Source organism: Myotis myotis, unplaced genomic scaffold (assembly GCF_014108235.1).
Source record: "Myotis myotis isolate mMyoMyo1 unplaced genomic scaffold, mMyoMyo1.p scaffold_m19_p_1, whole genome shotgun sequence".
Lineage (NCBI taxonomy): Eukaryota > Metazoa > Chordata > Mammalia > Chiroptera > Vespertilionidae > Myotis > Myotis myotis.
The window spans coordinates 174,565,852-174,578,187 of NW_023416313.1; the positions used below are offsets into that span (position 1 = coordinate 174,565,852).

Below are 12,336 nucleotides of genomic sequence, written 5' to 3' on the forward strand. Positions count from 1 at the left end.
AGTCGTACACCTATGGATGAGGACAGTGGGGGGGGGGGGGGTAAGGGCAAAGGGTGGGTTGGGAACTGGGTGGAGGGGAGCTATGGGGGGAAAAAAGAGGAACAACTGTAATAATCTGAACAATAAAGATTTATTTTTTTATAAAAGCTTCACATCTTTAAATGAAAAATTAAAAATTCAAAACTACATATGCTTTTGTTTTTAAATGTATTCCATTTTTTTCAAGATGTACATTGATACTTGTTTTGTATAAAATATATCCTGACTTAATAAACTTTATGTATTAATTGATGTTTATAAATTGGATATAATAACTTTATTGAGCACATTCTATCTGCCAAGCCCAGTATTCCACATTTTCATTTAATCTACCCATAAAGTAAGAACTATCAATCCATTTTAAAGAAAACTGAGGTTTGAGAGAGATATAAAAAGCCCAAGGTCACAGAGCAAATAGGAGGCAATAACCAAGGAGGTAATTTTGGTTTCAATGACTTCATGATTTTGCTAAAATAATTCTATTACCCTTATCATAAGCAAGGTAAGTCACCATTCACATTTCTGATGTGACTACAAAAAACTGAAAATGAAAAAATTATCAAACACAGCACATGGCACGGACCTTTCAAAACCTAAACTGACATCTACCTAAGATGTGGAAAAACATGTAAAGAAATACCAAAGAATATACTTTTTATAGACCAAAAATATATGTATGTATACCCTTGATTTCCACAGCTAGTGACTGAAATTGGCACAGTTTACTCTACAGGAATCCATGCCAATCTCCAAGTCTTGCATTACTTAGCTCAGTCAGACACCACAAAACTGCCTGTTCTCACATGCAGAGTCTGGACCTACTCAATTGAGATTTGTTCTTATACTCTAGCAACCAGTCAAAAGCACAAGAAATAGGAGGAGAATGCAGCTCTATCATCAAATTTCACAGATGCAGTTAAATATTCACCCATCTCAACTCTATCTGAACAGAGCTTGACCTCTGATCTACTCACCTTTATACTTATTCTCCTCTTGTTACAGATCTTCCTGATTCCCTAGTTCAAAGCTGCATACTTGTCTACTCTAATTCCTAATCAACTACTCTATTCCTGATGCTGTTACCTGCTAGACTCTCCCAAGTTCCATCAATCCAAAAATACATATGCCCTAATACTAACAATATCATTGCTTCTATAATATCAAAGTAGTACCAGACACAAATAGGAATACAAGGTTTTGTGTTCCCTGCAAATCCTACAAAGGAAATTTGACCCAGAATCTTTAGATTTTTTCCATAATTACTAAAGCATTCTCCATTATAATATTCAATTCTCATAAAATATTCTCCTACTTGAAGTAATATTCTATTACTTGACAATAATACTGGAACCTCTATCACTTTTACTTCATTAAGACTAGTCAGGTGTCCCCAGAAGCCAGTAGTATATACCATAATACCCCAAAACTTCATGTGAAAACACCAACACTGCTCTGCCCCTCCAATGTCACCATTGTACCAGAAATACAGGAAAAAATATTTCTTAATTGTCTGAAAGATGCATTCTGGCAAAACTTTAACAAACATGTCTGCTCAGTTCAGAATCCATGTCTACAGTGATGTTTCTGATTAGAGGAGCCTAGTTCAGAACACCATTTTACATGCCAGTGTCCTAGTTGCAAATGAAAGGCTGGGAATCAGAATTAGGGAGATGGAACTCATAAGGCTGAAAATGGGCCAAACAGAGCAAGGGTCAGAAGGCTCTGGACAGTCAAAAACCATGGCAAATAAGCCCTCTTTGCTTCCACTCTTGCCCCTTATAGTCTATTTGTCAAACAGCACCCAGAGTAATGTTCAAGTAAAGTCGTATCGTGTCACTACTCTGCTGAAAACCTTTCAAAGGTTTCCCAATTCCCGGAGTCCTAACCATGGCTTACAAGGCTGAACATGATCCTTAACAGGGACTCCATTCCCCCACTCAACTCTGTATCTGTCTCACCTTATCTTCTACCACTTTCCCCTTACTGTGTGCTACACCCACATTACTCTCCTTATTGTCCCTCTGCCTAGAACATCTTCCCCAAAGCAGGGTTAGCTGCTATATTTATTCTAATATCTAGTCAATCTCATCAGAAGCTTACTCTGATCACTCTATCTAAAAGCATATTGTCCCAATCATTCTCATTCAATATCTGCTTTAACTTTCTTCATATTATTTTTCATTGACATATATCCCTCCACCACTAAAATATGTTTCATGAGAACAAGGATGTTGTTTTGTTCAATGATGTACCTCAGTACCTAGAACAGTCAGAAAGCATGCTCAATAAATGTCTGCTGTAAGAATTGATGAATCCACCCAATATTTCATAGAAATTCCATTTTCATTTGTATTCACAAAGAAAGCTGATGAGAGCCATTAATCAATCATCAGAAAATATGTCCTTTGTAATACTTTAAGCAAAAAAAAAAAAAAAAAGAAAATATGTGATCCTATGATACTCAAGAAGTATCAGAATTTCTAACAGGCCAAGCAAGCATTTGCAAAGTCCAATCAATTAAAAATAAATTATAGATTTATTTACTAGATATGGTTTTTAAATCTTCTACTAACGCTATGAGTGCATTTATTTTTTATTTATTTTTGCAACTATTCATGCAACTTTCATAACCATTTTGCATGACTTTCCAGACAGTTATAACTCTCACATCCCTATAGCAACTAAGTTTTTCAATAAGCATGAAAGTACATGGTCAACATCTTAGTTTATGTTCCAACAGTTTACCAAGCATTTCATTTATTTATAAGTGGAAGTAAACATCATGGGTTAGAATCCCACTTTTGTCACTTATTAGTTGAATCATCTTGGACAATTTACTTATTTCTCTGTGCCGCCTGAGAAATAGCAATACCTGTACCAAATAATGTTAAATAAATTTAATTAATTAATAAAGAACTTAGAATAGTGGACAGCACATAAGAAGTAAGAATTCGGCAAATTATGGCTAAACTAATTAACCAATATATTATCTCATTTAACCCTCATAATAACCATATAGGGCAAGTATAATTAATTTCAAGGTCAGGCACAGCGAGGTTAAGTGACCCACCAAAGACTACAAAAGTTCCTTTTAGCTCTAACATTCTGTGATTCTAAATTTACTCCAAAATGAAATGGGTTTTTAACAACATAGTAAATTTTATTGGATACTAGAGGCCCAGTGTACGAATCTGTGCACAGGTGGGGTCCAGCTGGACCACCCCAATGGGGGCCTATCAGGCCAGGTCAGCAGGGGGGAGGGGCTGTGGGAGGTTGGCCGGCCAGCCCCACCCCCGATCGGAGTGTTGGGGGCCAACTGGGGGAGGGGACAGTAGGGGGGAGGGGCTGCGGGTGGTTGGCTGGCCCGGGAGGTGGGGAGCCAATCGGGGCCCAGATTAGGCCAGTTGGCTGCTGCAGTGCACATCATAGCTACTGATGGTTCCAGTGGTTTGGCCATTCGGGTCGCTGGGCTTTTATATATACGGAAACAATGTTAAACGAGTCCAGAGATAATGTGAAAGTGAATTTACAGGCTTATGGATGGTATATAATAAGCTAGTATTGATACCTTTACTTTTGTCTTTTGTTTTGTTTTTCCAGTCCCTACCTCTTTTTAAATTATGTGTAACTGAAAAAAAACACTCAGGTAAAAGTCAATAATGATTTTTAGAGTCTCAATGGTATGAAATAAATTCCATATCCTATCTAATAAAAGAGAAACATGGTAATTAGCCGTATCTGCGCTACTCTTCCCATTGGCTAATCAGGGAGATATGCAAATTAACTGCCAGCCAAGATGGCGGCCAGCAGCCAGGCAGCTTGAAGCGAACATGAGGCTTGCTTGCTTCAGTGACAGAGGACTCCAACGTTCCCCGCCTGCCGCTGCCGGCCTCTGAGCTTGCAGTTTGAAACATTGTTACAAATATAGAAGCTAAACAAAACCCCAGAAACCTGCTTTCAGCCAGCTGGGATCTCAGAGCTGCAGTTGAAATTGTGTTTTGATTATAGAACCCAAACAAACCAGATACCTGCTTTCAGCAGCTAAGGCCTAAGAGCTGGAGCCAAGCCTCAGAGCTAAAGCTGGCCCAGAATAAAAAAGAAAAAAGAAAAAAAGGAGCAGTTGGGAGCTTCAGTCACCCGCCAGCCTGAAAACAGCCCTCAGCCCCTCACCCAGGCTGGCCAGGCACCCCAGTGGGGACCCCCACCCTGATCCAGGACACCCTTAGGGCAAACCAGCCGGCCCCCACCCGTGCACCAGGACTCTATCCTATATAGTAAAAGGGTAATATGCCTCCCAGCACCAGGATCAGCAGAGCCGCGAGGCCACCTGGCACTGGGATCAGCGTGACAAGGGGCAGCACCCAAACCCCCTGATCGCCCTGCGGCTCTGTGTGTGACAGGGGGCGGGGCCACAACCTCCCTATCTGCCCTGCTCTGTTCGTGACAGGGGAAGGAGCCCAAACCCCCTGATCAGCCCTGCTCTGTGCCTGATAGGGGGGAGCTCCCCAACCCCCTGATCGCCCTGCAGCTCTGTGTGTGACAGGCTGCGGCGCCCCACCCCCTGTTCGGCCCTGCTGTGTGTGTGACAGGGTGCGGCGCCCCAACCCCCTAATCGGCCCTGCTCTGTCTGTGACAGGGTGTGGCGCCCCAACCACCCCCCCCCCACGGGCCCTGCTCTGTGTGTGACGGAGTAGAGCCATAACCTCCCCATCAGCCCTGCTCTGTGGGTGATAGAGGGCGGCGCCCCAATCCCCTGATCGGCCATGCTCTGTGGGTGATAGAGGGCGATGCCCCAACCGCCCCCCACAGGCCCTGCTCTGTGTGACGGAGTAGAGCCATAACCTCCCCATCGGCCCTGCCCTGAGTGTGACAGTGGCGGCGCCCCAACCTCTGATCGGCCCTGCCCTGAGTGTGACAGGGTGCGGCGCCCCAACCCCCTGATCCGCCCTGCTGTGTGTGACAGGGGGCGGTGCCCCAACTCCCCTATCAGCCCTACTCTGTGAGTGACGGGGGAGCTCCTCAACCCCCTGATGGGCCCTGCTATGTGTGTGACAGGGGGGAGCTCCCCAACCCCCTGATGGGCCCTGCTGTGTGCGTGACGGGGGGAGCTCTCCAACCCCGATTGACCCTGCTCTGTGCGTGACAGGGTACGGAGCCCCAACCGCCCTGATGGGCCTGCTCTGTGAGTGACAGGGGGCAGCGCTCCAATCCCCTAATTGGCCCTGCTCTGTGCGTGACAGGTGGCGATGCCCCAACCCCCCAATCGGCCCTACCCTGAGCGTGACTGAGGGTGGCATCGCAACCTCCTGATCTGCCCTGCTCTGTGCATGACAGGGGGCGGCGCCCCAACTCCCCAATCAGCCCTGCTCTGAGCCCAACCAGGGCTGCACCTAGGGATTGGGCCTGCCCTTTGCCACCCGGGAGCAGGCCTAAGCCAGCAGGTCGTTATCTCCCGAGGGGTCCCAGACTGCGAGAGGGCACAGGCCGGGCTGAGGGACACCCCCTCCCGCCCGAGTGAACAAATTTTTGTGCACTGGGCCTCTAGAATTGTGTGTGTGTGTGTGTGTGTGTGTGTGTGTGTGTGTGTGTGTATATATATATATTGTGTGTGTGTGTGTATATATATATATATATATATATATATATATGCCTCCCAGCACCATATATATACACACACACACACACACACACGCACACACTAGAGGCCTGTTGCATGACTTTCATGCCCTGGGTGGGGAGGGAGGATCCCTGAGCTCAGCCTGGGCCCTCTTGCAGTCCGAGACCCCTTGAGGGATGTCCGCCCTTGGTGGTCAGTGAACTCCTACAGTGGGAGCACTGCTCAGCCAGAAGCCTGGCTCACGGCTGGCGAGCACTCCTACCTCCAAGGCCGTGCTAAGGAGCAGCAAGCCCGGCTTCTGGCTGAGGGGCGCTCCCCCTGTGGGAGCACACTGACCACCAGGGGGAAGCTCCTGCATTAAGCGTCTGCCCCCTGATGGTCAGTGCCTGTCATAGCGACCGGTTGTTCTTCCGCTCAGTCGATTTGCATATTACGGTTTTATTATATAGGATACTAGAGGTCCAGTGCACGGGGGGGTGGGGGGAGGGGGGGTGTCCCCTCAGCCTGGCCTGCACCCTCTCACAGTCCAGGAGAACCTCGGGGGATGTCCAACTCAGTGGGCCGGAGCGGGCCTAAGCCATCAGTTGGACATCCTTAGCACTACCGCGGAGGCGGAAGAGGCTCCTGCCACCACTGCTGCGCTCACCAGCAGTGAGCCTGGCTTCTGGGTGAGCGGTGGTCCCCCTGTGGGAGCGCACTGACCACCAGCAGGAAGCTCCTGCACTGAGTGTCTGCCCCCTGGTGGTTGGTGCACGTCATAGCAACTGGTCGACCGGTCGACTGTCTGCCCCCTGGTGGTCAGTGCACATCATAGGGAACAGCTGAGTGGCCTTAGCATATCACTAGCATGTTACGCTTTGGTTGAACGGACAACCGGACGACTCGACATTTAGCATATTAGACTTTCATTATATAAGATAGACTAGAGGCCCAGTGCAGGGGGGCAGGGCCTCAGCCCGCCTGCACCCTCTCATAGTCCAGGACCCCTTAAGGGATGTCTGCCTGCCAGCAGTCGGACATCCCTCTCACAGTCCAGGACCCCCCGCTCCTTACCGCCTGCCTGCTCACTGCTCCTTATCGCTCAACTTGGTGCTCCTTAGCACTGCAGCGGAGGCAGGAGTGGCTCCCGCCACCACCGCTGCGCTCACCAGCCATGAGCCCGGCTTCTGGCTGAGCAGCACTCCCACTATGGGAGCGCACTGACCACCAGGGGACAGCTCCTGCATTGAGCACCTGCCCCGTGGTGGTCAGTGCGCATCATAGCAACCGGTCATTCTGGTCATTCCTCCATAACGGTCGCTTAGGGTTTTATTATATAGGTAATCAGAAAACCATGGAAATATTCTATATTTCTTTTAATTCAATTTTTACAGTGAATGACAATGGTTAAGTGCTTTAAAAATAACATTTTTTAAGTAAGAACACATAGTAGTTGAAAAAAGTAACTTAATTTTTATAGAGAAAATTCTAACTCACTCAACCTACCTAATTTTTAAATTACAAGGACATATAAAAATACTCAATGAGCAAAACAAATACACTGACAAAAATAATAGTTTCATTCCATATTAAAGTCAATTAAAATGCCCTAGTCAAAACCGGTTTGGCTCAGTGGATAGAGCGTCGACCTGCAGACTGAAAGGTCCCAGGTTCGATTCCGGTCAAGGGCATGTACCTTGGTTGCGGGCACATCCCCAGTAGGAGGTGTGCAGGAGGCTGCTGATTGATGTTTCTCTCTCATCAATGTTTCTGACTATCTCTCTCCCTTCCTCTCTGTAAAAAATCAATAAAATATACTTAAAAAAATCCCTAGCTAGTATGATGGAGTTGGTTGGAGCATCGTCCCATATACCACAAGGTGGCAGGTGCGAATCCTGGTCAGGACACATACCTGGATTACAGGGCACTTACGGAAGACAACTGATCAATGTTTCTCTCTCACATTGATGTTTCTCTCTCTAAAATCAATAAAAAGCATATCCTCAGGTGAGGGACAAAAATAGTCAAGTAAAAAGATTTAGAAGCTGAGTATTTCCAGACTTTCCAGAAAGTAAAATGATTAGTACAGTAATCTATTCACTCAACACATACATAATGGCACTTTATTATATGCTTGATGTTGTTTTAGGCACTGGGAGTATTGCAGTGGACAAAACAAAGTTACTGACCTAATGAGGCTTTATTCTAGAAAAGGAAGACAATGAAACAAACAAGTAAATAATTTGGTATGGCTATAAGAGGGTCATTGCAGGGTAAGCAGAGAGAATGTGCAAAGGAAGGAGTTAGTATTTTTACATGACGTAACAGGAAGCCCTTACTAACATTTGAGCAAAGTTAAAGTACTTGATGCTACTGAACTGCACACTTACAAAATGGTCATGATGGTAAATTTTATGTTATGTGTATTTTACCACTATTTCAGAAACGAACAAGAAGGAAAACAGTACAGGCCCTATGAGGATGTGTACATATATATCATGTAGGGTCATGGAAGCCACTATTAAGTATTTTGGCTTTTTCTTAAAACACTAGAGGTCCAATGCACGAAATTCATGCAAGAGTAGGCCTTCCTTCCCTGGCTGCCGGCACCGGCTTCCCTCTGGCACCCGGGACCCGGGCTTCCCTCGCAGCCCCAGCTTCATCCAGATGGTCATCCGGAAGGACATCTGGTCTAATTACTTTTATTATTATAAATAGGATATCCCATGCCTGGCCAATGTGTTCAGTGGTTGAGCGTCAACCTATGGATCAGGAGGTCATAGTTCAATTCCCCATCAGGCAACATACCTGGGTTGCTGGCTCAATTCCCAGTAGGGGGGGCGTGCACGAGGCAGCCAATCAATGATTCTCTCATCACTGATGTTTCTATCCCTTCCTCTCTCTGAAATAAAAACATATTTTTCAAAAAATTTTAATATAGGGTGTCCCAAAAACATATGTACACACTTTTAACAGCTGACAAAGCAATTCATGTTTCTTTCTTTTCAGATTTAACCCATTGGAATTAATAATTATTCAAAGTGTGTATACATTTTTAGGGACACCCTGTACTAAGCTGCTGGATGATGGGGTTTTACTAATTTTTTATTTTGTTATTATGTGCTTTATTGAGGTACAATTCACATAACATAAAATTTACCACTTTAACCAATTTAATCTATATAATTTTCCAGTAGATGATTTTGACCAAGTAGCTTTTGAACAGGATCATACTGCCTGCTACACTGAGAAGAGACTGGGAGAACAAGAAAACATGGAGAACATTTAGCAGTTTTTACAGTAATTAAAGTGAGATGGATGCTGGCTGTGTCAATCAGGGTAGTTAGCAGTGGAGCTAGTGAGAATTCATCAAAATCTTCATATACTTTGAAGGAGAAGCTAACAGGATTTGCGTGGTATGAGAGAAAGACAGGAATCAAGAATAACTCCAAGTTTTTGTCAACTGAAGAACTGAGCTCCCACTTACTGAGATGGGAAAGACTATAGGACAAAAGACTGGGGATGGTTCTCAACCTTCTGGCCCTTTAAATACAGTTCCTCATGTTGTGACCCAACCATAAAATTATTTTCGTTGCTACTTCATAACTGTAATGTTGCTGTTATGAATCGTAATGTAAATATCTGATATGCAGGATGGTCTTAGGCGACCCCTGTGAAAGGGTCGTTCAACCGCCAAAGGGGTCGCGACCCACAGGTTGAGAACCTCTGGTAAGGGAATCAGGGGTTTGTTTTGGACATGGTAAGTTTGAAATGCCCATTAGACATCTAACTCGAGATGCAGTTGGGATACAGGAGTCTGGAATTCAAGGACTGGAGATAAAAATATGGGGGTCAACACCATATTAGGGGTTATTTAAAGCAATTAATAAGTTAAACACAGGTACAAAAACTACTTTTCCAAAGGTCTGTTGCCATTTAAATTAACAGATGAATTGTGTTCCATAACACAGACTATTTTCTTTCTCTAACTTCTTTATTTACATGAAGTAGGTTTGTGTGGAAGGAAATATAGCCGACAAATCTAGGAATAAAAAACAAAACAACAATCAGGAAGAAAACAAAAAATTCGTGTTCTGATGCTGAATATAGACCTGGAGTTTATTACCCATGCAGGGCAAAATGAATAACATGGAAGGACTCAAAGGACAGCAATCTATAACTCCTTTTATCCCTTCTAATAAAGAATAGAATACCCACTGGAGACATTCTCATATTAAGTTTTTAACAATGGACAAATAGATCTGTTACCTGACAATGATGAAAATAAAATACATTTAACCTAGAGTACAGTATGATGTTAGTAATCTGACATCAGTGGAAAATGACAGCTTCCACTGAGAAAAATTTCTAGATAACTCAAGTTTATCTATGTGCCGAATATCTTTCCATTTGAAACATTATTGATTTTTTTTCCTCTACCTTATCATCTTCTTGAGCTAGGCTCATCCTTATTAACATCTTAATCCTAAGAGGTCATACTGATGTGATAACTTCAATACTATTATATGTTACTAGAGGCCCAGTGCATGACATTGGTGCACTGGGTTGGGAGGGGTGTCCCTCAGCCCAGCCTGCGGCCTTTAGCAGTCTGGGAGCCCTCGGGGGGATGCCTGGGGAGCAGGCCTAAGCCGCAGTCGGACATCCTTAGCACTGCCACAGAGGCGGGAGAGGCTCCCACTACCACTGCTGCACTCAACAGCCATCAGCCTGGCTTGTGGCTGAGCGGCACTCCCCCTGTGGGAGTACAGTGATCACCAGGGGATAGCTCCTGCGTTGAGCTTCTGCCCCAACGGTCATTCCGGTCATTGGGTGGTAACGGATGCTTAGGCTTTTATATATATAGAAGATTGTGCCATTTTACGCAGTCCGGGAGCCCCATGATCAATCGCCCCACAGAGGGAGGCTCCGCCCACCCACCACAGCCTCTGGTCAGTGGCCTGGGCCTCCCTCTTTGGGGCAATCCATCGCAGAGCCCCCCCAACCAATCACCTCACCGGCCAGTGGCCTAGGCCTCCCTCTGTGGGGCGATCATGGGGCGATGGCAAGGCCAACCCCCAATGAATCACATTACACCTGCCTTGGCTGGCCTGATGCCAGTGTGTGTCATAGTGTGGTCGTCTGGACGATAGGTCTGCTGTTCGGCCGTTCAGTCGATTTGCGTAGTATGCTGTTATTATTATAGATAGCTCCATCCTGCAGTGTGGTTATTTGGCCAATGATTCCTCCTTTCTCTAATATTACTTTATTATACCTATACATAATGCATACCAACAGCATTTACATTCTGGTCCTTAGTTGTAGTTGCCAGAAATCTGGCCTTCACAGAGCATACAACAAATTTACATTATACCTAGTACTTACAAACTTCATGGACTATTTAAACACCTTCAAACTTAAACAGAAAATAATCTTCTTGTTTATATAAGACAATGTCCTTAACTTTATGAGATGCATAATAAACTGAATATTAGGGGTACAACTTACTTTCAAATGGTTGGGGGTGAGGGGGGTGTTGAGCATATTAGAGAGAGAAAGCAAATATGGCAAAAGATAATCATTAACAAATTGAAATGAAAGGTGTACAAATGTTAATTGAACTATACATACTGCTAATCTTTCAAAAAGTATAACATAGTGTATATCAAGCAAATGTCTATGTGTAAAACTAGTAGAATAATAACTGGATTGCACCTGTAAGATGGAGAAAATAGATTTAAAATTTTAGAAGAAACACCGGGGGAGGGGAGTAATGCAATACCAAAAGATTACCTACATACACAAGTGGAATATGACCAGCAGGTGTAAGAAGTAGAAAAAAATGTAACCTAAGAGAGCTTAGATTTCTCCCTTTTTACAACTGAGAACAGTAGAGTCGTCCCTCAGTATCCATAGGGATTGGTTCCAGGACCCCGCAAAAAAACAAAATCTACAGATGTTATATAAAATGGCACAGTATTTGCATATAACGTATATCTGCATATAAGCTACAGAAGGGAATGGCTACACATCACTTCATTTGCATGGATTCAGCATAGTGCTCAGTACATGGCAAATTCAAGTTTTAGAACTTACTGAGATTTTTTTCCCCCTTCATATTTTCAATCTGCAGTTGGCTGAATTAGCAGATGCTAAACCTACAGATATACAGGGCCAACCATATTTTTATTTCCTGTAATTTTTCAATGTCACCATTTACTAACAGTAATCTGCCTTAAAAGAAAATTATTTTTCCTGATTACAAAAGTGATTATTATAAAGACATACCTTACACCTCACCATCCAAAAATTTAGTAACTATCCTCAATTTTTTTAAAATGAATACATATGTAAACTTACCTATTACAAAACTGAAATGATATTGTGCATAAATGTTCTACTAGTATAAGGTACTTTCCCCACTTGATCGTAAACATTTTCTAATGTCAAAAAACAAAAATACCTTGTAAGAACTTGACTAACCAAAAGTCAAATGGCTCAAATACTATCGGTACAAAGAACCTAATTATGCTCTTGGTAAAATGATCCAATATTTCATACAATGACAGAATGTGACAATCTCATTATACTTTTTAAAGCATGAGATATGTTTCTAAGAGGTAGTATAGTGTTTAAGAGCATGAATTCTGGAACAGGCAATTTTCAATTCCTGGCTTCCCCAATTAATAACTATATGACTTTTC

At 43.8% G+C, this 12,336-nt stretch overlaps 1 protein-coding gene across 8 annotated transcripts in view; it reads right to left on the bottom strand.

The window, feature by feature from the left end:
• Window positions 1–12,336, bottom strand: part of ADAM10 (ADAM metallopeptidase domain 10) — a 167,818-nt gene that overhangs the window by 138,876 nt on the left and 16,606 nt on the right. For 4 of the 8 annotated variants that reach the window (XM_036302909.1, XM_036302882.1, XM_036302945.1 and 1 more), the window contains exon 2: window positions 10,734–10,907. The exons of 3 other annotated variants lie outside the window; for them this stretch is intronic. In XM_036302909.1, coding sequence (XP_036158802.1) covers window positions 10,734–10,848 — 115 coding nt within the window. In that variant the 5' untranslated portion in view covers window positions 10,849–10,907. Of the gene's footprint in view, window positions 1–10,733; window positions 10,908–11,992; window positions 12,073–12,336 lie in introns of all 8 variants that reach the window. One more of the 8 variants, XM_036302892.1, reaches the window with a different exon arrangement.